Source organism: Lissotriton vulgaris, chromosome 2_1 (assembly GCF_964263255.1).
Source record: "Lissotriton vulgaris chromosome 2_1, aLisVul1.2, whole genome shotgun sequence".
Classification (NCBI taxonomy): domain Eukaryota; kingdom Metazoa; phylum Chordata; class Amphibia; order Caudata; family Salamandridae; genus Lissotriton; species Lissotriton vulgaris.
The window spans coordinates 1245716240-1245743926 of NC_141687.1; the positions used below are offsets into that span (position 1 = coordinate 1245716240).

The 27687-nt window shown below is 43.5% G+C and overlaps 1 protein-coding gene across 1 annotated transcript in view; it reads left to right on the forward strand.

Moving 5' to 3' along the window:
* The window catches only part of CLMP (CXADR like cell adhesion molecule), a 452262-nt gene that overhangs the window by 363824 nt on the left and 60751 nt on the right, over nucleotides 1-27687 (forward strand). The window contains exon 6 of the mRNA XM_086956962.1: nucleotides 10321-10462. Coding sequence (XP_086813088.1) covers nucleotides 10321-10462 — 142 coding nt within the window. The remainder of the gene's footprint in view (nucleotides 1-10320; nucleotides 10463-27687) is intronic.

The window sequence follows — 27687 nt, forward strand, 5'->3', positions numbered from 1 at the left end:
TCTTCCACCACGCCTCCTTCTTTAACTCCCTGTTCTCTTCTCCTGTGCTGATCTGCTGCTCTCTTCCACCATGCCTCCATCTTTAACTCCCTGTTCTCTTTTGCTTTGCTGATCTGCTGCTCTCTTCCACCCACTTCCTTCTCTAATTCCCTGTTCTCTTATCTTCTGCCGTACTAATCTGCTGTTCTCTTCCACCCGACTCCTACTTTAACTCCCTGTTCTCTTCTCCTGTGCTAATATGCTGCTCTCTTCCAGCCCACCTCCTTCTTTAACTCCCTGTTCTCTTCTCTTCTCCTGTGCTGATCTGCTGCTCTCTTCCACCCGCCTCCTTCTTTAACTCCATGTTCTCTTCTACTGTTCTTTTCCACCCGCCTCTTTCTCTAACTCGCTCTTTTCTTCTCCTGTGCTGATCTGCTGCTCATTTCCACCCTGCATCCTTCTTTAACTCCCTGTTCTTTTCTACTGTGCTCTATCTATTGCCCTCACTCTAGCTATCTATCGCACTCACTCTCTATCTATCTATCTATCTATCTATCTATCTATCTATCTATCTATCTATCTATCTATCTATCTATCTATCTATCTATCTATCTATCTATCTATCTATCTAACTAACTATCTATCTATCTATCTATCTATCTATCTATCTATCTATCTATCTATTGCCCTCACTCTATCTATCTATCTATCTATCTATCTATCTATCTATCTATCTATCTATCTATCTATCTATCTATCTATCTACCTAACTATATCTATCTATCTATCTATCTATCTATCTATCTATCTATCTATCTATCTATCTATATATTGCCCTCACTCTATCCATCTATCTATCGATCTATCGCCCTCACTCTAACTATCTATCTATCTATCTATCTATCTATCTATCTATCTATCTATCTATCTATCTATCTATCTATCACCCACACTCTATCTATCTATCGATCTATCGCCCTCACTCTATCTATCGATCTATCGCCCTCACTCTATCTATCTATCTATCTATCTATCTATCTATCTATCTATCTATCTATCTATCGCCCTATATCTATCTATCGCCCTCACTCTATTGATTGCCCTCACTCTATCTATCTATCTATCTATCTATCTATCTATCTATCTATCTATCTATCTATCTATCTATCTATCTATCTATCTATCTATCTATCTATCTATCTGCCTCACTCTATCTAGCTATATATTTATCTATCTGTCTATCTATCGCCCTCACTCTATCTATCTGTCTATCGCCCTCACTCTATCTATATGTCTATCTATTGCCCTCACTCACTCTATCTATCGCCATCATTCTATCTATCTGTCTATCTATCGCCCTCACCCACTCTATCTATCGCCCTCACTCTATCTCTCTGTCTCTCTATAGCCCTCACTCACTCTATCTATCGCCATCATTCTATCTAACGATCGCCCTCACTCTGTCTAGCTATCTATCGCTGTCACTCTATTTATCTATCTATCGCTCTCAAACACATTTTCTATCTATCTATCGCCCTCACTCTATTTAAGTATCTATCGCCCACACTCTATTTATTCATCTATTGCACGCTATTTATCGTATCACCACAGCATCACACAGGGGCAACACAGCATCACTCAGGGGCAACACAACATCACTATGCGCTACTACAGCATCACTGCACACAACAGCATCACTTTTCGCCACCACAACATCACTCCGCACAACAACAGCATCAATCTGTGCTACAATTCAACGACTGATTCAAATAAGTTATCTCAATGTTTCAAACTTTATTACAAATGTCACAAAAAGATTTTAATATTTTCCTTCTGTTCTTGCATTTTCTTAACAATAAAATACACTGAACATATTCTTCACAAAAGTTGATTACAACAGTATAAACTATTGCCATTATCAATTACAATAAATTTGTTTTTAAGTATTAACACTGAACATAATCTTCATAAAAGTTATTTGCAAAAGTATAAACTATTGCCATTAAAAATTACAATAAATGTAAGTAATAATTATTTTAAATAATTTTTAAAAAATTGTGATTTGTAATATCAATACATAGAAGTCAAGTATATACTATACATGTTGCATTACAAATGCTATAGGTGTCACATTAGCAATAATTATAAGTATTGCCATTATAAATGACAAAGTTATTATTTTCAATATTTTCTAAACTAACAAAAAAATAAATACCATTTACAAGACCTATAACTCAAACTTTACTAATGCGAGACCTATTGCATTGCAAATGCTTGTTTGTGTGGCTGTGGTCGATATGGATGGAGTCCCTAGGTCTCAACCATAATCCTGCAATGCCCCCATAGGTGCCCAACATTTTAGATTCTTTAATTTCTCCGTAGGGTATGGAGGTGCATCAGAAGTCTCCCGACTTTTATTTTTGAAAGAAGTCGTTGAAGAGAACTCGAGTAGCCTTCAAAAGCAATCGCAGGATCAGAGATCAATGCTCGGCGCTGGAGAGAGATTTTTTCTGGGTTTTTGTTAGGATGGATCTACATTTGGAGAATGTTTAGCTGACGAAGTTGGATCCCTGAAGTTCCTCTACACCATTGTAGAGCATGAGCACACTTCAAATTTTGTAGGAAGGCGAGGGTGTTGGTTAATCTGGGATTCATGCTATGCTTGTAGTGACCCAGTATGTTGCTGGTACATGCCACACAAATGGCTACATCCAAAAGCCATTGTAAAGAGTTATTTTAGGTAGAAGGTGGAGGTTTGTACCCCTTAATCCAGAAATAATTCCTTATTGTTTAGTTTCTTGATTTTATTTTCCTTTGATACACCTCGTAACATTTAGAAAAGAAACAGAAAAACAGCCAACACGGGTTTCGCCCAGTGGCCAATTGGCCGACGGCTTTCTCAAGGCTGAGTGTTACCCATTGGTGTACGAGAAACATATATCATAGGTGCAAAAAGTGAAACCCAAAGTAGTGGATGTGCAGATTCAAGGAGGGTTGAGAAACTGGCAAAGACAACAAGAACAGAAAGAGAAGAGGAAAGGACAAAGGGAGAGAAGGATAGATGTAGAGAAAATGTAGGAAAAATGGAAAACAAAGTAAGGGTATGGAAAACATGCACAGTATAATCAGCAATGTGTGTAAATTTGTCATCAAAAATGCAATATTGTGCAGGATGAAGAGATGGGTTGTGGGAGAAAGACACACATAAATGTATGAAGGTCATAATGCCAGACAGATACAGCAATAATATCCCATAAAATCACATATATAACATGTGTGTATAATAGTACAGGTGTGCTTTCAACCGGCCGTCTCCATCTTTCTGTTATTCTTTTTACTGTGTCATCTTATTTGCACTTTTCACTTTTTTACTTTCACCCTATTTATTTTACCACTTCTTTATGTCCTTGGTGAAGCCTCCTACCAATTTCTTTTACACCTTTCACTTTTTTTCCTTCTTTTTGACTTAACGATCACCCATGGCTGTTTCAGCCCCGTCGCTTTTTATACTTTTACCATGTGGCAGCTGTTTTTCTGCTTCTTTTTTCAATGTTACGAGGTATAACAAAGGAAAATAAAATCATGAAACTAAACAATAAGGATTTTACCCCTCTCAATAATTTCTGAATTAAGGGATACAAATCTCCACCTTCTACCTAAAATTAACTCTTCAAATTTTGCCTGAATTGCCACAGAAAGTTTGCCTTATATGATGAACATCCACTTTGCATGTTCTGTTTAACCCAGGACCATAAGACGGAGGACTGTGTCTCTACTTGTTTTTCAAACCTAAAATACTAGTCCACAGGGAAAGGATTCTTCAGGCACATTTAGCAAACACAGACATGGTGGGAATGTCAGAGTTGGAGAAGCAAAGAAGGGGATTTCTCTGACGAGGATGACGTAGAGGCGAGGGTGGCCAGTGGGAACACCAAGACACAGTACAAGAGTTTTCAGAAGTCGAAAAGACTCATCATAAAGCCCCTAAGCCCACAGTGTCACATGCCCGAAAACAGCCTAATCTGTCAAAAGATAAGGCAATCAAACATACGCTCAATACAACGGAAACTGGTTCTTAGAGCGATGCCCCAGATTCACTGAAGTCAAAGCCCTTGACACCAAGGAAACTAACATTTGAAGGAGCGCTGAACACTTCCAAACCTGCAGAGAAAGGAAATTCACCAGTAAGGCGATCCTGAAAGGCAATACTTTGACCTCTGAGGACAATTGAGTACGAAAAGGGAAGGAGGAACGGGTGACTATGAAGGAAAAGGCTCAGGTCAAATCTAAGTCTTTCAACCTCTGTGACGTCAAGAAAAAGAAAAGGGCTATGGAGGTCAAAATAGAGAATCTTATAAGGAAGTAGAAGGTCTGCAAGGAATCCATGACCCCCTTTAGTGAGCCTCAACCGACAGGCCTAAAATTAAACTTGCAGGACCCCCTAGAAGAGGAAGAGATACATGAAGAGGGTCAGGACAGAGGGAGGAGAAGAGGAGGAAAGTAGCTTTGATGAAGACCTTGAGTATCTAGGGATAAAGGAGTCATAGAGGTAAATACTGTGGGAGGACATTGAGACTCACTCACCCTTGGAGGAGGTAGTGTCCTATCCTTTGAGGCCTTCTCCCACCAATGAAATCTCAACATACCACCTTGTAGCAAAGAAAGCAGCTGAGGCCTTTGGAGTGGAGAAGGTGGAAAAGAAGGAGACATGTTTTCTCCTTGAGACACTCACGCAATTGTATAAGAGGAACCAATAGCCTCCCACACTCCCCAGCATTATACAACAGGGCAAGGAGGTTTTCGCTAAATCAACAACATCCAAGGTGGTTACATTACGGATATAGACAAATTACAGAGCCTCAGCACAGGACCCAAAATGTACGCAAGGGCATGAAGAACAGGACTCACTGATTGACTCCACAGCAAGGAAAAGTGCAATGTCTCCAGCATCTACGGGACCCCCGCTAGAAAAGGGAAGTAAGAGGATGGAGGCAGTAGGAGGGAAGATGGAGAGTGCTGCAGTCATGCAGCAGTGCATTACCAATTCCAATGTGTTCCTAAATAGACATGATCACGAGCACTGGAAAGACATGTAAGACCCTATGTCACATCTCCCAGAGGAATACCATAAAAGAGCAAAGAATATTATTGAAGGGGGGTGAACATTGCAAATTCATGCCTAAAGTCAGCCTTTGATGCTGCAGATACAGCAAGTAGGCAGCTGGCTACAGGGACAGTCAAGAAGAGACATGCATGGCTACGCATCTCGGGGTCCGAACCAGAGTTACAATCGTCAATCATTGACAGACCTCTCACAGGAAACTAGTTCTTTGGCCCAGGGGTAGACCAAGTGCTGGAGGAGATGAAAAAGGTGAATAAGACTGCCAAAGCAATGAGGGTCCTTAAGGTCTTTAGACCTTACTTTAAAAGGGGCAGTTTTCAGGATAAAAGGGGGCAGGGAAGAAACATGTTAACCTCACAGAACCAAAAACCAGGATCCAGACAATTTCAAGGGAATGGACAGTTGCAAAAACAAAAGCCAAAACTCTTTTTTCAAGGAAGAGGGAAACCAAGTGGCAGAAACTCTAAGGGATCTGCCTCAGGTTCTTCAAAATGACGTGAACTTCACTTCAGCCAGTTACTATACACCTATAGGGGAAGAATAAAGAACTTTCTAAAAAGCTGGGAAGACATTCCAATGGACAAGTGGGTTGTTAATATAGTTTGTTTCAGTAATTGAATAACTTCATTCAAAAGACACCAACAAAACAACCAAAATGTTAACACTACAAGAAGGACCAGCCACAAATCCTATGCAGAGAGGTCCAAAAGCTTCTGGAAAGAATGCAATAGAAAAAGTACTAGTAGAGGAGAGAGACAAAAGTATGTACCCAATTTACTGTCTTTTGCCAAAGCATGACCTAACCAGGTCCCCTTTCTTAGACTTGTGTTTCGTGAATAGGTATATAAAGACCAAAAGATTTCAAATGACTACATTGCAAGATATAATCCTTTTGCTAGATGAAGGGGGCTACTTAGCAACCATACATCTCAAGGATGCCTGCTTCAATATTCCCATTCACATAGCACATAGAAAGTATCTCAGATTTATACTGGAAGGGAAACACTACCATTGTGCCAAGAGTCTGCATTAAGACACAGGCTGTGGTAGCCACACACCTCAGAAGACAAGGAATACATTCTACCCATACCTTGCTGATTACCTGGTGAAGGCAGACACATTACAACTTTGTCAGAAGAATGTGACAAGGGTAGTGCCACTTCTGCAAATGCTGGGGTTCACAGTGAATTGGAAAAAATGTTCCCCAATCCCACAAACCAGGAAATCGTTTCTGGGAGCGGACCACAATTCGCAGTTGGCAAGAGCTTACTTGACAACACGGAAGGTTTAGGAAATACTCGCTTAAATTCTCCTCTACCAGACATCAAAAGCTCTGATGGTGAGGAACGCAATGAAGCTTTTTGGGATGATGACCTCCTGCATCCACCTCATTACCTATGCCAGACTTCACATGAGACTGAAACAGGAATGGTTACACAATCAATGGGACCAGGGATCAGGAACATGGGAGTATCTAGTGGTTGTATCAGACAAGGTCAGTAAGGAATTGAGATGGTGGAGTGCAGTGAACATCCTCAAGGGAAGACTTTCAAAGCTCCCCTACCACAAGCCGTCATTACCACGGATGCCTCAATGGTGGGCTGGAGAGCACACATAAATACACTAAGAGTAGGTGTATTATGGTCAGAGCAGGACTCCAACAAACACATCAGTTTCCTGGAACTGAAGACAATATTCCTAACCCTGAAAGCCTTCCAAAGTCAGATAAGGGGAAAACTGTACAAATTCTAACAGACAATACCACAGCTATGTTCTATATTAACAAACAAGAGGGTACAGAATCCCTCTCACTGTCACAATTATCTCAAAACCTTTGGAGATGGACCATAGCGGAACAGATATCACTTCTTGCAAGTCAAATCTCAGGAGAAGAAAATGTTCGAGCAGGCAATCTAAGCAGATAAACAAACTGCACATACGAACAGGATGTAAAACAGTCTACAATAAACACAATTTTCATCCTAAGTGGAACACCAGACATAGATCACTTTGCAACAGAAGAAAACAAAAATAAATGGTGCTTCGCATCCAGGCACTACAATGCAGATTCGCTGGGGAATGCCTTGTCAATCAGCTGGTACATGATCTTTGTATACGCTTTCCACAAATACCACGAATCCTTGAAGGTCTGGAGGAGTTCAAGATCTCAAACATGACAATGATCCTCATAGCGCTACGATGACCTCGCCAGCCATGGTTCTAACACTTAATACAAAGGGGTCAAAACAACAACACATTGGTATCCCATTACACAAAGACAACCTAACCATACAGCAGGGAAGGGCACTACTTCAAAACCCAAGGAAGATGCAATTGACAGCATGGTTCCTGAAATAGCAGAATTTGAACACCTGCATCTACCAAAGGACACACTTAACATTATCAGGGAGGCTACCAAGAGGTGTTATGTCTTCAAATTGAGAGATAGGTTACCTGGTGTCAATCCAAAAAGTGGGGAAATCTGATACATCAGTACACTGTAATTGTCCAAAATGTCACCTATCTAACAAGCTTTAAACTCTCATATGTCTCTCTATGGGTACATTTATCAGGTTTTGCAGTATACCTACACATACAGAAAGTGTTCTCACTTCCATTGATCAACAGGTTCATGAACGGAGCAAAAAGGCTTTTTCCAGCAAGATAGGTGGCCCTCCACAGTGGAATTTAAACCTAGTGTCAGAAGGGTTGATGAAGTCAGCCCTTGAGCCAATGCATAAAGCAGTACTTAGACACCTTCTAGTACAAACAGTACTTCTAGTCGCTATTACTTCTCCAAGGAGAGTTAGTGAGATTCAGGCCCTAACTGTGCAGGAACTCTACATAGTCATACAAAAAGATGAGATAATTATGCGGACACGTCCGAAGTTCCTACCTAAGTGTTATTACTCCTTTTCACATAAATCAGACTATCACTGTACCAGCATTTTTTTTAAACCTACAAACCTACAAAGACTGTGGAAAAGGCCCCATTCTCCTTAGATGTCAGGAAAGCAATCATGTACTACCTGCAAGCAACCCACAGCATCAGGAAAACACAACACGGTTTTGTGAGCCATTCTGTACAAGCCTTAGGGATGGCTGTCACTAAAAATACTATTTCTAGATGAATTGTACAATGATTCATCTGTGTTATTCACTAGTGAACAAACCTTTCCTCGACAAACCAAAGGCACACTCCTCCAGGAAAAAGGGAGCTACGATAACCTTTTTAACTAACGTTTCCATTCAGGAGATATACAGGCCGTCACATAGTCTTCACAGCATACTTTTACTAAACACTACTGCATGGGATTACACTCACGCAAATGAGTTACAGTGAGACTGGCAGTGCTAGGGAAAATGTTTGCTTCCTCTCCTTCTCCTGCTAACCACCACAACACAAGCAACACCGCACTGCACCGCTACATAAAAGGCGGAAAACAAGTGTCTCCAGAAGAGATTTTGTGCTGCAAAAGAAATCAGGTGCTTGTCTTGTATTATGGTTTTGCGGTCTGAAACTCTTCTAGATTCACATGCTACCCTTCCCTCCTCCCATTAGCATGAGGTTTGTGGAACAGGCCAAGAATGTTTTTTATCTAAAATGATGAGCACGTACGTGGGTAATGTGGGATTATGGTCGACATCATAGGGAGTCCACCTATGTCGACCCAAACTACAAACAACAACAAAAAAGATGTTTTAACACTTCTGGGCGCAACCACTGGATGGTGGGATTATGCAAAGTGTGTTAATCCGCAACCTCTTCAAGCTACAAAAAACACAATTACAGTAAATAACTGATTTCTTTTCATGTAGCTAAATTTTCCAACCAAATACTGATAGCTTGGCCTAACGTAACCACCTTCGATACAATCCTTTTCTAAACCTCCGGCTAAAATTATGTTTTGTAGTTTGCGAGCACCAGTTCCACCAGTTACATTGCTATTTGTGGTCATGAGATACACTTTTGTCGCCATTTGTGGTGGTGCCTTAAGGTAGTTGTTGGCAATGGCCTTACCGAAGCTCCAGCCCTGATTGCCACATCGAGACTTAACAGCGGTAACAACCTGTAACTTGGTGCTAGGAAACAGCTTCTGAAGACCCTTCACAGAGTGAAGATTGCAGTGCTCTGTATACCCACCTCCTTCCTGAATTTCATGTTCGAGTTCCACTCCTCGCTCAGAACTTGTTCTCGTCACACTCTTATACAGTGATTGTTCCAAACTGCAGAGGTTCCGGGATGGAGGCTGGGCCTTTTCTATGGCTTACTCGTCACTCAAGAAGGCCTTTAGCGCAGCTTTTGGTCATACTAATTTATGCAAGGTTCGATATTCTTATCTTTTACAATCACACAATTTCACTCATGCTTGCATCAACAATAAGCCTTATGGTATTAGAATACACAAAATATAGCATATTGCAGGTTATTTTGAAAAAGCCTAATACACCTATATTCACGCTGAATCATTACCACACTGGCACATCTGTTTAATTCTCTCTGAGTGTCGATGAAATAGTGGCTTCTGAATTGTTCTGCGGGAGGGCGGCGGGTGTACTGTTCTGTGTTTTTGAAAGCCAGCCTGCTTGTAGGTTTGCGACATATCTGGTTTATGTCATAACTCAAGCTTGGTAAGTGTTAACACATTAGGTCTAAAAGAAGCAGCCAAAGTATACACTGATTCTTTAAAATGCAGGTGCCCCCATTTGACCTGGGGAACTGTATTCATCCTAAATGCATCATGATTCGTTTCTACCCTAAATGAACATATTGTCAAGGACAAAATTGGTATGCTCCATTTTTTATTAGTTGTTTTCTCTCATTGTCATTCATGTGCACTAAAAGTTTGTTGGGACAAAATTATTTTCAGTTTGCATTTCCATTCTTCAATAATTACTCATGTTGACGTGCTTGATGTTTGTCTGATAACTTCTCTTTCTCTTTCTCTCTCCTCTCTTTCTTTCTCTCTCACTTTTCTATGTGTTTCTCTCTGTCTTCTCTGTCCTTCTATCTTTGCCTGGTTTTCGTTACTTTCTCTTTTCCCCACTCTCTATTCTCATTCTCTCCGTTTATGGGTATCTCTGCCCCTTTTTTGTTTATTTCTGGCCTTCTTTGTTGTTTTTTTTTATTTCTCTCCGTTATACCCCAACTCGCTCTCTCTGTTCTCTCTTTTTCTATCTCTGTCTCTCCGCACCCCATGCTGACATCTGGCACGCAGTCGCCCACAGCATTGGAGTCATTGTGGGTGCAGTATGCAGCGTTCTCGTTGGGGTCTTCCTGATTTTCATCGCGGTGTGCCTAACCTTGCGTAGGAAAGAAACAAAGAAGTATGAAGAAGAAGAACCGCCCAATGAAATTAGGTGAGTGACTGGGTGAGGACGGTGGGAGAAAACAGAGGGATAATGGAAAGGAGGGAACATATATAGGCATCAACATCCTTGATGTTATGTTATGCTATAGGTTTGTAAAGCGCATAGCTACCCAGCAAGGTTTCCCAGCGATAGACATATGAGGTAGGTGACTTGGCCAAAATCCAACAAAAGTTAGAAAAGCCATGATTTTAAGAGTTTCTTAAAAAAGGACTTCATTCATGTGACAACTCTTCCAACAATGATTCTTAAATATTGGAAATTCCCAAAATCAAGAGACAGTGAAGAGGGCGTGGAGACAGACTAGAGAAATAAAGATACAAATTTGGAAATGGACCAAGACTTAAAGGGACAGTAGAAGAAAAGAAATTAAGCGACTAGAAAGCAAAAAGACAAGCATTGGGGATGCCCATGTGTTTCACAATGTAAATCTTGTTTTTTGCACATGTAAGTGGTTCCAGAATCACCTGCCATCTGAGACAGTTCATAGTGGCCCTAAAGGTCGAGATCCTGATGAACTATGACAGAGACCCAATGCATCATCCCGGATGCACTACTCAGTAATCACCACTGCTCCTGGGCACCTTCATTCTGTCATCATTAGTGACGTCATTTTAGCATGAGCACCAATAACTCTAAAGTCACAACTACAAATCAATGTCAGGGACAATGTCTCCAGTATATATCAAAAAGGAGGGGAAGTGGATCACATCAAGATCCAAGGGCTCAAATTACCATTCAGGACAATCTCAGAATGGAAGGTCCAGCCACAGTCAGAGCCCAGAGGGACAATGTCGAGCAAAGACAGACTAGGCTGTTCCTACAAGCTAGAAGTTAAGGGAGGTAAGATAAGGTAAATGTATGGTCACAAGGAGGGTAAGGGTAGTGCTCTGTGGAGGACTACACTGGGTATCCAATATGTTGGTAATAATGGCCTCACACACCCTTGCGAGTGTCATGCTTCATCATTGGCGTTTGCTCCTCGTTGGGCAGGCGGTGCAATACCCAACGGGCTCACCTCAGGGAGGGGCTCTTTGGCGGTGATCTTTGGACAATTCCTGCGGGTTAGGCGCAATTGTACTCTCCTCACAGATTATAAAAATGAGTCCAAAATCCTATCTCGTAATCTGAGAGAGAGAGGTTACCCATCTAGGGAGATTTACAAAGCAAAAAAACGGGCACAGAACAACCACAGAGAGGCCCTCTTGGAATATAATACTCCTACACCACAAGACAAAGATCTTTTGACTTGTGTAACAACCTTCTCCCCAGTCTCTACTGAAATTAAGAAAATAATAAAGAGACACAGGCAGATTCTCAACACAGGAGATCTCAACCTTGCAACACCGAGGTTCGCCTTCAAAAGGTCTAGAAATGTCAAAGACATCTTAGTGCACACCAGGACAAAACAAGTGGAAACCCACAGGCAAAACACTCTCTGGCAGCTTCCACCAGTGAAGGGACACTATCCCTGCGGTTCTTGCAGTGTATGCCCCTTTACTAGTATCACAAAGTCTATCCAACTCACTGAGACATTCCTGTGGGAACTTCGATGCCACACCAATTGCAATACATCAAATTGCATCTACTTACTCAGATGCCCCTGTGATCTTCAATACGTGGGCATGACTACCCGCCCTATCAAGATCCGCATCTCGGAACACAGAAGCAATTTTCGTTGCAAAAAAACAAACACGAAAATGTGTAGGCACTTTATAGACCTAAACCACACTGCGGACTCACTGAGATGGCTCATTCTTGACACACCGAGTAATAAATCAAAACAGAACCTCTTTCAGAAAGAACAGAGGTAGATACATAGGCTGTCCTCAGACAGGCGGGGACTCAATGAAGACATACCTTGGGGTACACTATAACGCCCATGACTATACCAGTAAAAAAACCCATTAAGATAATTCCCTTATGGTTGAGTATGGCTTGGAACATATAGAACATTGACGACACATCCTTTAATTAGATTCCAAGAATTGAGAATATACTCCCAACTCAGAATTTATTTAATAATAATTCCATTACTCCAACACTGCATCGGTTTCAATTAGGATGTGTCCCCTCCAATGAAAACACACCATTTAGACAATTCCCTATGGTTGAGCATGGCTTGGAATATATGAAATTATTTGCGAGACATACATTGTAAATACAATTCCAAGACTATGGAATATACTTCCAACTCCTTATATATTTGTTGACAACTCCTCCACCCCAACATTGCACCAGTTTCGATAATGATGTGTCCCTTCCAAGATGGCCCCCATGTAAACACTGGGTATCACATGACCTGCAGGGAGAGACTGTCTCGACCACGCCCCAAACAAATTACTTAACTAGACTCCTACCCGAGGTCTCGGTACTATCCGGACCCCGGTAGAGATGGGTAGGCAGATCGTGCGTTTGCCAAGGCTGTTAGAAGTAAGTGTAACCCCTTTTTTACATTGCATCACGCGCATTGAGATGCAATTGTTTATACCGCATTCTAACCAATAAGCCCGTAATAATTACGATCTTAGATGCTGAGACACCAAGACCGGGCAGCGACTCCCTGCGCTCAAGTAGATGTAATTGGCCAGCACCGCGCGAAATAATTAAACGCTGCCTGATCGCGACCCATTAACCGCGGTGAAACCCAGACCGGCATGTTAAAGGGCACCCGGCAATCCGCCTGACAAAATATTGATAGAACGCTTTAAACACCGACAGCGACTCCCGGCGCTCAAGTAGATATCACTCGCCAGCACCGCGCGAAATAATTAAGTGCTGCTTGATCGCGACCTATTTTCCGCGGTAAAACCCAGACCGGCATGTAAACGTGCACCCGGCAACCCGCCTGATTAGTGTGGTGAGAGGACGCTCGATGCAGCGGCGCGCTGCATGGCATTGAGCATTCTCTCTGTAAATGACCCGATTTTGGCCCCAGTTAAGCGCAAATACAACTAATAAAACGGGCATTACAATGAGAGATTAATCTGCTCTAAGAACTAAGTAGTCTTGACATAAGGGACACTGGAATAATACCATCTAACAAATGGTAGAGAGAGGGAGTAATAGAATGCACCCTTTTGAGCAGACACTGTGCAGACATGATTGCAACATCTAAGGCCCTACTCCCAACATAAGCCTCAGACAGAAGTTGCACAATACCACTCAACATAGTATAGCATACTAAGTTTCAAGCTCAACCCTATACATGCCTATGGGATATCAATGGAAACAACATCCAACAGGGAGCTTTGATATCAAACAATATATACCACTGTGCTGTATCTATTTCCTGCCAACACCATAAGGGGTCTGTTTGAAAAGAGATATTGCCTCTGTGTTTTACCCCCCCTCCAGCCTTAAACCCCTATGGTTCTTTCCCCTTGATGTAAAACCTACCGGGTACTGTTGACACCTAGACACCTTGACCTTAGGCGAGTAAACACTTTACTCTTGCTACAGGTTTTTTGATAAAAGACTTCTAAGTAATTGCTGCTGTTTTTAATCTTTACCTTTGGTTTTAACCTAGTAGTGCAGTGTAATGTAGCATTGTGATATAATTCAATACATACTGGTCACCAATGTTACACTGGTATGTCACTACCTTTGTGTCACAGCACCTTGCACAGCACTGCGTGTTCACGGTCACTAAAAAGGGTTGTTGTAACTAAATCATGGTAATGATCTCTTTTGTCTCCTTAGGCAAGAGCTGTCCCATACAGGTAGTACAACTATTTTAAACTGACACTAATCTAGGTCACGTCATACTAGAGATAGATGTAACCACTAGGTCCTGAAGAATCGCAGCCAGTGTGCATAGGCGAGAAACATGTTGACCTCACGAAATGTCTTGTAGTCCTAGATCGTGATAAGGAATCCTAATTTCCAGCAATCATAGGCTACCCACTGTTTTTACATGTGGCAGGGGACCACCAGAATAAATTGATCTCCGGTACCTTGTGCCACATTTTAACTCACGTATTTACACTATCCGTTCCTTTCTGGCCCCTCACCCGCACTTCACCCATAGGCAGTTGGTAAAAAGATCTCCGCCAAAGAGCCCCTCCCTGAGGTGAGCCCTTTGGGTATTGCACCGCCTGCCCAACGAGGAGCAAACACCAATGATGAAGCATGACACTTGCAAGGGTGTGTGAGGCCATTATTACCAACATATTGGATACCCAGTGTAGTCCTCCACAGAGCACTACTCTTACCCTCCTTGTGACCATACCTTTACCTTATCTTACCTCCCTTAACTTCTAGCTTGTAGGAACAGCCTAGTCTGTCTTTGCTCGACAATGTCTCCAGTGCCAGAAGCATTTGTTGTCACAAATCTATCTAGCAGGCCTACTGCCGGGTCCATTATGTGATCAAATTCATTTTGTTTTGCAGCATTCTAGGTTCACATGTTGTTCTGTGTTCCGCCCTGGAGTGATTATACTTGGAAAAGTATATATGAACATGTTTTTCAGTGCTGACCATAGATTCTGTCTATATGCCTCATGAATAATCATGTAAGCCCACAATGCCCACAAATTAATCGCCATCTTTAGATTTTATATTCTACCATCAGGTTTGGAAGCATTCTCCAGATATGTGTAGTTAAAGGTACCCAAAGTTTCGCTCCTCAGTGGAACAGTAAGCTGTTACTATGTATGTTGCGTGTAGTTGTGCAGTGTCTGAGTAGCACAGTATTTTAAAAAGCTGTTATGAGGTTCAATGCTCAGCATTTTTTCTCTATCCCTTCCACAATGAAGTTATGTTTTGTGGCACAAAGATCAATTAATCAAAATACCATTTCAAAGCCCTGCACTGAAAGTGGAACCGAAAAAGGAAAGACAATCTGCCTGATTTTGAGGTGATCTGTAGTGGAGAAACCGCCAACAAACAATTTACGACCCATTTACCTCCAGCATTATCCCCACCCTATTTCAGACCGGCCAACTTGTGACGTAAAATTCACTGTGTGAGGAGGGGGTGGGCTTGAGGCACTTCAACTGACTGCCTCGCCAGCTCCCACACGGACTGAAAAACAATTCTTCTGATGCTTCAGCCAGTGCTCTGGGGAGGACCCCCTTAATGGACATCGGATGCACAGAGCCTCCAAACAATTAGCTTGAAACCTGCTTTTTTGCAGTAGCAGCCCTTCCCCTGCCAAAAAGGGGGGTGAGCCGGAAGGAGGTGGGGAGGATTTGGGGTGGGGAGGACTTACCTTAATGCTGCCGCCGCCATCTCCTGCGCATTCGGGTCTTCCTGCTTCTGGCTCTGGGGTAGGGCACAGGCTCCCAGTCTGCCACAGGGCCGGACTGGGAACCTCAACCGGCCCTGGCAAAGTGCTCGGCCGGCCCCCCTCCCCACTCGGGGGTATTGGAGGTGCCACTGAGCTGTTTGCCGGGGCCGGTTTTCAGCCGATTTTGGTACAGGGCCGATTTTGCAGCTATGCTGCAAAAACTGCCCTGTAACAAAAGCGGCCCCCACCCGTGCGGCGCACCGGGGGATTGCCCGGTGCCCGCTATGGCCAGTCCGGCCCTGGTCTGCCAGGCTGCCAATCCTGAAGCAGCTCTTGCATGAGAGCAGCTTCAGGATTGTCCTGAGCATCGGCAACTTGCGCTCCCAGGTAGACACGGAGCCAGTGCCTGCTTTCTTCAGCCCCAGCAATTCAGCTGGGGAGGAGAGAGCTTCACTGCGCATGATGGGTTTGGCAGGCCTGAGACAGCCAGCCAAACATCTCATGCGTAGTGAAGGGAGTGCCCACCACTACCCTACCAGCAGTGTCATCCGCTGGACCCGCCTCCAAGACTCATCGGAGTCCTGAGGGCGGGTCCAGGAGATTAAAATAAAATGATAAAAAAACAGGTTTAAAACCCATTTTATTATTGTTTTAGGTACTGGTGGCGGCAGGGGGCAGCGCTCCTCTGCCTTAATGGAACGCCCGCCACTGCTTTTTTGTAGGGGTTGTCAGCTAACTGTGTGCGCACCCTGTGATATTGGCGCCTCACTGGGTGACCGTGTGAAGAGAGCCAATACCGTGCGACACACAGTGGCTTTGTATGAGTTGAAAGGTCCACTATTTACAACACCCTTGCTGCCATACATGCAGAAAGGAAGTTTCTCTGGATCCATCCTCACTCACCCATTTTGGGGTGGATGCTCCATCACTGTTTCTGGCTGAATAACCAACATGACAGTTTGCTAAGGTTATGGTGACAGACCCCTAGAGAAACAGGCATGATGTCCTTTTCAGAATTACCTTCATCATTCATGGCCCACTAACGATATTTCCACTGACTGATAGTTTTCCTCCTCTTTTAGGCAGCAGTCCCAGCGCCCACATTTATTGAAAGAATATTTGTCCCATTTTGACAAGCAAGGGTAGATTTTGTACCAGTGATATTCTGTAAAGAAATCACAATATGAGGACACAGAAGGACAACAAACTTTAGCAATAAAGCAAATTGTTCTTTCTATATGCATTGGCAACACTACTATTGGGGCATTTGTGCATAGCTTCCTTCATTTTTCCCTCTGTGGTCTGAGAATCTAATGCTGCATCAGACTCTCGGACTGACAGTATTAAAACCATACACAAACTACACGACTTGGCCTGAGATTACTTGTTCAGGCTGTCATAAGCAGTTGGTACACTTACAGAGCTCACAGACAGTGCTCTGTTTGATCTTTGTTAGGCCTTCAAGTAGGCCTCATGCCTCTCTAATGGTGCACTACCTCTTGGTGCAATAACCAATAGAAAAGTCCAGTATCACACTTAGAGTGTGATAAGCAACACAGGGCTTGATTGGACCCTGTGCTGCCAATTACACTGTACCTATGTTGGGCCAGGTCACCCAGATGTGGGTATTTTGACTGGAAAATAGCTGTCTGCTCGAGTGGCAAATGGAGTATTTTGAAGACATTAAGACGGTGCATTCATGAGAGTAAAACTTGTGTGTGTGTGTGTCAGTGTTTGTGTGTGACACTTCCAGGAGGAGAGTCAGACTCAGCCAGAGTAAAAGCTAGAAAAGGGATTCCTGCTGAGTTGCATGAGAATGGGAACGAGACTAAGGACTCAGAAAAGACAGAGAGCAAGATAAGAGTGTGCCAGAGCAGGCTGGAGAATGGTGTCTCTCCCTTTGAGAGATTCAAGGACCTCCCCACCCCAGAGAGAGAGAGAGAGCAAGGAAGCACCCTGATATGAAGAGTAAAGTCTCCTCACTTCAACCCCACTAGAGGTATGTATGGAGAGACGGATGATTCATCCCCTCTCCTGTCTATGTTATGTTATGATATGTTAAAAATTCTTATAAAGCGCACTTACACCCAACGGTTTCATGACGCTGTGAGCAAAGGGAGAACGGACATTTCAGCAGTGTAGTAACAGAAAGGTATTTATTCATAAGCTTTACGGAACAGTAGAGTTTTCAGCAGTGACCTGAAGCGAGAGTAAGAAGTGGTTAATCTCAGCTCCAGGGGGAGTGCATTCTAGCAGGAAGGGGCAAGGAACGAGAATCTAAGGTCACCATGTCTTTTACGATTAAAGGTGGGGGTAGTGAGCAAGGCCAGGTGGGAGGAGCGAAGATTACGCGACGGAGAATAGTGGTGAAGAAGGGAAGAAATAAACACCAGACCTTGGCCTGCCAGTGCTTTAAAGGTAATGTAACCTAATTTGAATTTGCAGCGCTTGGCCACCGGGAGCCAATGAAGGGCTTTGAGCAGGGGGCGAACATGATGGTGTTTAGGCTGATGGAAGATTAGCCGCGCATCCTGATTCTGTACCAGCTGTAGGCGATTTAGCTGATACGCGGGGATGCCGACATAAAGAGAGTTGGCCTAATCAATCCTGGATACTACTAAGGCCAAAAGAGCCAGGGTAAGGGCCTCCGTGGTTAGAAAGCGGGGATAAACAACCTTTACAACGCAACTTTTACCGCGCACTACCATTACAACGAAACTTTTACAACGCAACCATTACAACGCATGACACTACAACGTACACCACTACAACGCATGCCATTACAACGCAGTCATTACAACGCATACCATTACAATGCATAGCATTACAACACATAGTACCCTTACACTATCCAACACTTACCCTACTGTTGCACCCCCTGGAGTTAGAATAGTAATTTTTACCCCTACACTATCCAACACTTACCCTACTGTTACAACCCCTGGAGTTAGAATAGTAATTTTAAGCCCTACACTATCCAACACTTACCCTACTGTTGCACCCCCTGGAGTTAGAATAGTAATTTTTACCCCTACACTATCCAATACATACCTTACATGCAATGTAATGTTATGCGTTGTAATGGTATGCATTGTAAATGTAGTATTCGTTGTAGTGGGATGCGTTGTAAAGGTAGTTTCAAATAATTTGTTGTAATGGCATGCGTTGTAATGGTATGCGTTGTAATGGATGTTGCGGTGTAAAAATTGCGTTGTAAAGGTAGGCGTTTTAAAAGTATGCGTTGTAACGTCATACATCCGAAAGCGGGAGATCTTGCGGATTTTCCGGAGATGGAAAAAGCTAGAGGAGACCACCGCGTTAATGTGAGGCTTCATAGAGAGGTCCTTGCAGATGATGACTCCAAGGCTCTTAGCAGAGTCAACAGGGCAAGGAGGAGAACCAAGGCAGGAAGGTAAAAAATTAGAGCCCCAAGGATTGGAAGCACTCCCGATCAAGACCACCTCGGTCTTGTCGGGGTTAAGCTTTAAGTGGTTGTCCCCCATCCAGTTGCTGATAAGACACAGGATGGACTGAAAGTTATGGATAGATTTATCAGAGGGATCAATGTCAAAAACCAGCTGGATGTCTTCGGCGTAGTTAAATGCAGTGACCTTACTGCCTTGCAGGGACCAAATAAGGGGGGTCAGGTATAAATTAAAAAGAAGGGGAGAAAGGGAAGAGCCCTGAGGGATGCCACTAGTCATCCTAACCCTATCCCCTGAAAAGTTGGAGAGGTGGACAGCCTAGATGGAGAACCAGTCTAGGAAAAAGCCTGGCAATCGATAGTGGAGCAGGTTCAGTGACAACAAGACCTAGGTATCTGAGGGACCCTTTGCAAGCAAATTATAGTTGGTTTTTCCTACCAATAAGATGAGATTCCTATGTACTTTAATTCCCTTAGGGCCATGGTACCCATGTTAAGTTACTAAGACCAATGATCGCTCAGAGAAGCAGAGAAATTGGGACTTTGTCACTCACGAATACACAGAGCAAGAGAAAAGGGAGGTTTCAGAAAGAGAGAGGAGGGAAATCAAGACTATTATGAGAGAAAATAATCAAGTACAAGTACATGGAGAGACACATCAAAGAGCTCCCCAGAATGAGGTAAAGGAGACTTCCTCAGAAAGGGACAGATAAGGATGCATACCTCCTTTCCATAGGAAATTAATTAACAAAGATGTGCCGAACTGTGAGCCAGCCCCCCCGGTGGTATTTTAAGAAATTGCAGTGGAGTGCCAAGGCTGGGGGCAAGATGGCGGCCGCAACTGTGGCCATGTGAGTTGTCCTCTATGGTTCCCCATCTGACCTGATACCCAAAACGGCGAGAAACAGGTTCAAGATCCCGCTGATGTGGCGCTGCGAGGAAGGCGGCTCGAGATAGCTGCTTCCTACTTCCTGCAGCATCGTTGTTGGATCCTTGTGGCAATAGAGCAATGTGGAAGAGTTGTGGCGGCGAGACAAGCTAGCGAAGGGAGCGGAGCTAGCGTAAGCGAAGCGGAGCCGCTGGTCTGGGAGTGTGGCATTACCTGCAGCAGATTAAGTGGTTCAGCTCGGCTTGGCTTCAACGTGTGCAATGCTCGGTGGAATTGCTGGAGGTAGAACCCGGTCCTACCTGTGGGCGACTCATCAGCCCGGCTACAAAGCGTGTAGTGGTGCGAGAGCCCGCGGAGGAGCGCAGGCAAGAGCCATGGCTGTGGCAGGTACCGGGACGGAGGGTGGTAGCGCTACTACGGGACATGTTGGTAACACTGAGAGTGCAGTACACCCCCGGACACCCAGAAGTGGGAATAGCGGGAATATGGATATTAATATAAATAACGAAAGTCGCCAAACAATGTGTCTTTCAATGTGATGGCAAGTGGGCAGCAGGATGCTGGCACGATGATACGATCTCCAGTGCCAGTGAATGGACATATGCAACAGGACGCCCACCAACAGCAAGATAACGTTGTCAGACCCCGAACTGTAACTGCAATTTTTACTAAGAAACCGCCACAGAAAGGTAAAGCAGGTGCGGACATGAGTATTGGCGACCAGAATGTATCTACAACAAATATTGCGCTTGATAATGGAGAAGTTGACGTCACTAGTGGTTTAAACTGTGAGTCTGACTCGACAAACTCAGTTACTAATTTAGCTGCACCACTTGTTAGCGGCTTATCAACACTAGCTAAAGCAACATCTAGCAGTTTAACCTCAGAGGGCCTGGGTTTGGCCCCTGCTATGGATAAGGGTAGTGATGTTGAATATACTGAGTCATAATGCAAATTCTATTCTATGTCCGACCTTTCAATGGCCTCAGATAAAGATAACGATGATGATGACGAGGACAATGATAACTTCAGTAATGTGGGGGACTTGGGTTATGGTCCGGATGAGGAGGAAAGTGATGACTCGGTGCAGTCCCCGCCTCAAGAGACTGCGAGAAAACCGATTGACCCCGGTGAACGCCCCCCCCATGGGCTGAGTGTGCCTTTTGATCAGCCTAATTTGGATGATGACATTGACGAAGATCCAATTACTCTAAATACAATCTATAAGCGCATTATGGCCCATCGGGCTGTGACTAAGGCAGAGGGTCTGCGTACGCAGGGGGCAGTTCGAAAACTGCAAAATACAGTGCGGCGTATGGCCAAGTCCTGTGCTGAAATAACTACTCGGGTAGTGGAGGTTGAAGAACGTGTTTCCTGTGCTGAGGATACTTTGGTGAAACAACAGTCAGCTATAGAAACACTTCAAAAGTCTAGAGCAGATGTGGATTGGAAACTTATTGATTTGGAAAATCGCTCTAGACGGGACAATCTACGCGTTTTGGGGATTGCTGAATCTAAGGAAGGGCAGGACACAAGGAAATTCATTGTTGAATTGTTTAAAGAGGCTGTTCCTGAGCTTAAAGACTGGAATTGGGAAACTGAGGTTATCAGGGCGCACAGATTTCCGTTTGTATTACGGCAGCGAAAGAAGGATCCTAGAGCAGATACAAATGCATATCCGAGGGCAATTTTAATTTGTTTAAACAATTATTTGCCACGGGAGGCAGTTTTTGATCTGGCACGCCCAGACAGGCGAAGAGCCGGTTTGGGGTGTGAATTTTTCGTGCGCCCTGATTTCTGTCCGGCCACGGTACGGCAACGGTGGCAATTGCGGAAGTTAATGATACCCTTTCAATCGAAAAGTTCTCAGGTATTTCTCCTCAACCCAGCAAAATTAAAGGTTATATATAAAGAACAAACGCGCTATTTCACCTCGGAGATCGGGGCACAGGATTTCCAGCATGCTATGGGTCCTGGCTAATAATGTGATACCTGCTTCTCGTATGTCGCAACAGTTTTCATGTTTGGTTTTCTTCCAGGGGTGGTTCTTCGTGCTTGGCTCCATTAGTATGTATATGCGGGGACTCTCAGCTCAGAGCAAATATGACTTTAATATTTGGATGGTTTAGGAATTGAGCTAATAATGTTTAAATGGTGACACTGGAAGAGAGGGGGTAATATTGGGCCATGGTGGATGGGGGGCCATGGGGAGGGGACAATGCACATTTCACTCTCCATCGCAGAGGACATGGTCCTTAAGCCCTGGTTTGGGTGGTGGGGGTGTGGGTGTGCCTGTGGGTGTGGGTAGGGTTGGGTGGGTGGGGGTTGGAGGGGGTGGGACTGGGGGAGTGGGGGTAAAAAGTAAATCAAAATCAATACATGAGTATAATTTGTTGCAGTGCCTGAAAGTTTCTGTCACTAGGTGCATGTGTCCTTGTTTTGGTGTCACATCAGAATTTGATGTTGGCTAAGGGTATTAGAATTGGGACACTTAATGTCAGGGGTTTGAATTCTATCAATAAAAGGCAGCGGGTTATAAGAGAGCTTCAGATGCTTCACTGTGATGTTATTTGTCTTCAAGAGACTCACATATCGTGGCCTAAAAGGAAACTATTAAATGAGCTGAGTTATGAGCTTGCGGCATGCACCAAACAGACCTGTACATCTAGGCGTGTCGCTATTATGACAAAAAAACATATTGGTAATAACGATAGGATCACAATGGATGGATTTGGGAGATGGGCAATAGTTGAGCTCACGGCTGGGGCAATGACATTTACGTTGTGTTCAATATACGGCTCCAACTTAGATGAAGCAGCAATTTTAGAATTCTTGAATATCGATCTAGAAACATGGCCCACTCCTCTCATCATATGTGGTGACTTGAATATAAATTTACCACCTGATATATTACGTAATCGCTTCAGGTATACGGGTCGAAAACCAAAGGTGTACAAGGCATTACAATCGCTGATCTTGGCACATGGGTTGGTTGATGCCTGGGCTTATTTAAGGGGCTCTGAAGCTGGATACACTTTTTTCTCGTGTCCTCACCAAAAGCTAGTTAGGCTTGACTATTTTTTTGCTCCACAACATCTTCTTAATGCTGCATGCATTTAGGTATATCCAAGGGTGACGTCAGATCACGGTCCAGTGGTGATAACCATGTCAGGTATTGAGGTTGTTGACAAACCTAGGACGCTCTCCTTTGATCGGAAGCTTCTCCTGGATCAAAAGTTTCTGGTACATATGAAGGTTTGGATTGTTGAGTTTTTTCGTATCAATCGTGGAAGCACTGATCCAGGCTTTGTTTGGTATGCCTTCAAGGCTGCCTTTAGGGGAGAAATTCTTAGCTATGGGTTACATATTCAAAAGCAGCTGGGGATAAAGCTGCAGGAGTTGTATAAAGGCCTCGTAAAGGCTGAAGAGATTTTAGTCCAGGGCATACATGCTGGTATAGATATCGGGGATGCAGCTACGGAAGTGGCATGTGCTAAGGCAAAAATAAATCTACAATGGAGTCAAGAGGCTGCAAAAAAATATGTTGTTAAACAGCAGTTTAACTATGAATATGGGGAGGCAAGTGGCAGGTGCCTGGCCCAAAAATTAAGAATGAAAGAAGCGGCTGAAAGAATTAATACTATTCTGGACCCCAGTGGACATCGTATTGAGAATGAGACAGGCATACTGGAGGTATTTAAGAATTTCTATGAAACATTATATGCGGATGATCAATATGATATACAAAAAGTTAAAACATTTGTACGCCAATACTGCGAACTAGATCTTGGGGAGGAGGATGCGACGAGATTAGATGCCCCTAATACAATCTTTGAGCTTGAGCAAGCTATAAATGGGCTGGCAACTGGTAGGCGGTCGGCCCCGATAAATTGCCGCTGGAGATATATACATTTTTTTTGAGTCTCTAAAGGAGGGTATGTTAGCTACAGTCAGAACAGCACAAAGTGGGGTGTCTCCAAAATCATGGGACGAAGCCAGTATTGTCGTATTCTTGAAAAAAGACAAACCTTCTGATTTGCCGGCATCATATCGCCCTATATCTTTACTGAATACGGATGGTAAAATCTATTCTAAGATTTTGGCCACTAGGTTAGCCACTATATTTACTCCACTTGTTTCTACAAGACAGCATGGTTTTATTCCTAATCGGGGTACTACAAATCGTGTGAAAAGAGTTATAACTCTATTAGACCACACTAATAGTACCGGAAACGCCTTCAGCCTTATTTTACTAGATGCCGAGAAGGCTTTTGATCGAGTCTCTTGGTGCTTCTTATGGGAAGTGATGCGACATCGTGGCTTTTGGCAACAATACATCACTGCAGTACAAACGCTATATCGCCAGCCTGGTGCTAGGATATGCACCATGGGGCTCGAATCAAAGGAAGTGTCTATTCGGAGGGGTACTAGGCAGGGCTGCCCCTGCTCTCCATTATTATTCTCGCTATATATTGACCCATTCCTGAAAATGCTTGAGCATAGCCGGCAGATACAACCCATAATTATACAGCAGCAACAATACCATGTTTTTGCCTATGCGGATGATGTCACTGTTGTATCTCCGAAGCCGGCAGCAGCAATGCAGGAGATGGAACAATTAGCAGTAGAGTATGGGGCCGTATCGGGCTATAAGCTAAACACAGCTAAAACACAGATTTTGTGCCACAATGTAGGTGGCTTAAATGATCCAAGGGTGTTACAGGAGGTAACATATCTGGGAGTCTTAATCAGGACTTCAGTAGCTGCGTTGATTGATTCTAACTGGGGGAAGTTGTTGAATGGGGCCCGCAGGCAATTAGATCATTGTGAATGTCTGCATCTTTCAGTAGTTGGCAGATGTAATGTTCTTAAAATGATGATCCTGCCAAAAATATGATATTTTTTTAGATGTGTTCCATTGGAGATATTGCGTACTCATTTGGCACAATTACAGTCTCTTTGCATGAATTTCATATGGGCACGCAGGAAAGCTCGCAGAGCAATGCGATACAGGGTGTTACCTAGAGCTGTAGGGGGGTGGGCTGTCCCGGATTTCACTCTTTGTTATTACTCATGTATGCTACAGCATATGAATATATTGCTTACTGGGGTAGGGCCAATTGATGTCGCTGAGTCCCCTTCCATATATCAGATGTTGTTGGGCTCTGATGCGAAAAATTGATTGTTCATAAATTTAGATTGGAGCTACTATAAACAGACAAGATTCAAGATAGTGATAGCTGCTTATAAAGTATGGAAAGCCATCAAGAAAATGTTTGTGATAGAAAAAGTCTCATGGTATACCCCATTAACAGCTTCGGCCTTCTTTACGAGTGTATTTTGGGACAGGATTGTGTATAATTGGCAGAGCAGAGGTATAAGAATGGTCGGGATCTGTATATGGAAGGGGGACTGAAATAATTTGATCAGATTGGAGAGCAATATCATGTGCCCCGGGCAGATTTTTTAAAATATTTACAAATTAGAGACTATCTCCTTAAAGCCCGTGGAATATCCAGACTAACCCCATTATAGAAGCTATCAGAAAGGCATCAAGAATCGGGACACTGTACACGCTTATGTTAGAAACAAAACCTAACGATTTGGAGGAACACAGTCATAATTGGGAGAGTAGGCTTGGCAGTCATGGTATACATTTGGAGACTTCCATTGAATTAGCTAGCCGATTATTTATGTCCGCCAATTTATCTGCTCAACATTACAAGACTATGTTCTATTTGTACCTGACACCCAATAAAATTGCTAAATGTTTTCGTTGTGACAATCCAGATGCAGATGTGGTACATATTTTTTATACATGTCCCCAATTAGATAAATTACTGGAGCATGTAGATACATTTTTAACTGCGACTCTGGGATCCCCCATACATTTATCACCTATGCAGATCTTGTTGGGTGTAGAGATGGGTGTAAATGCAGATACTGTACCGAAGAATGCTATATATTTTATTTTTGTAACCTCAGCGGTGTTAAGTTGTGTATAGCTTCTTGTTGGCTACAAAAGGATGCCGCATCTTTTGATGTGTGGAGAGCTAGGTTTCTGGCTAAGTTTAATATCATGTATAGTTTATATGCTCTCAAAGGCAGCCATAAAGGAAATTGGGTTTGCAAATTTGGGGTTCAGTTTGGTCTTACCTGGACATAGATATATAAATGTTGCTCTGGGCTATTTGATTTATTTTGCTATCTCTGTGCCCCTTGCTGAATATCCCCTGTACATCTTATCATGATACCTGTAGAGTTTTATGCAATGTGCAATGGGATTTTTATGTTTACTATGTGATTTTGACGTATGTGCCGTATTCTTTCTCTTTTTTATGTCTTTGTGATTACTCATGTATTGCTAATAAAAAAGTTTTTTTTTAAAAAGGAGTGCCATGCGCGAGGTTTTCAAGTTTTCCTTTTATTTTAAAAGCCACATCTTCAAACGCGCATATCTCTGGCTGCACTCGTCTGATTTTCCTCATCTGTGACTTGTTTTTCTCCTGGAGACCAGGCCTCGCCACCCTGAGGATTTATTGTAGGCCTCTTGTGCTCTAAATGGCGTTTTGAATGGAGAGCTGACGTGTTTATACTTCTCTGCAACAGACCTGCCCTCTGTCTGTGCTTCTGACTCTCTTTTCTGCTTGGGGGGTGTTTTCCACCGCCCCTCCAAATCCAGGAAGCAGAACACCCTCCCTTCCACACTCCCCAGGCTCCATGCCCTCCTGGCTGTCATGCAGGGAACCTCTGGGTCCATAGCAGAGTCCAGGTCTAGTTCACAGAGGTTCATGGGGAAAAACTGAAAGTCTCCTAGCTGGTCCTTTCCACCAATTGGTCCTCAGGGAGCATTAGCGGGGTAGCACCTCTGGCATTGAAGAGACCTATCCTAGTCCTGGGGGTTCAGCTGGAGTCAATGGCCTTAGCCCATCTTTGCAGGGCATAAAGTGGTTTCTCCTTCCAGCTAGGCATCCTTTTGCTGCTGTAGCTCCAAGGTCCAGGGTCCTCTGAATTGGCTCTCAGTTGTGCATGGGTTTTTAAATGGTGATTGAAAGTTTTAGGGGCCAGGTATCCCTGACCAATCCACTCCTGCACAACAATCTGGGACAATCCAAAATGGTGATTCCAAGTTTTCTCTGGTAAGAGCTCACACGAAGACCGTGACTCCGCCCCTAGCTGACACAGTTGCCTGATCCCTTCACTCCCAAACTTCACAAATGAGCCTCTCACATGCTGGCTACAGAGTTCGGGGCTCCCTCCTTTGTTCCAGTGAGCCAGCCCACGTACAGTGTGGCAAGCAAATGATAAGATGCTGATTTCCACTCCACCCCTTCTTTTCCCAGGAACTGAGCCAATCACTTGTGGGGAGGCCTTTCAATCACCTGTTGAGAAGCAGCATCATTAACTTTGTTCAGTATGGGGACAAAGGCCTAGAATCTGATTATGGGCTGAGCCAGAGAAAGATGATGAATCATGAAATCTCATAAATGTTGATGTGGGTTATTAGAAACTGCAAATTCAACCCCAGTATACATGTTTTACCCTAGATTGGTAGTTTGCTGGACCCTATAAGCCTGACCGCAGCAAAACTGTACTTTAGGCAGATTTTATCTTTAAGGTATAATACAGTGAAAATACCATAGATCTTAGTAAGTACTACATACCTCCACTAT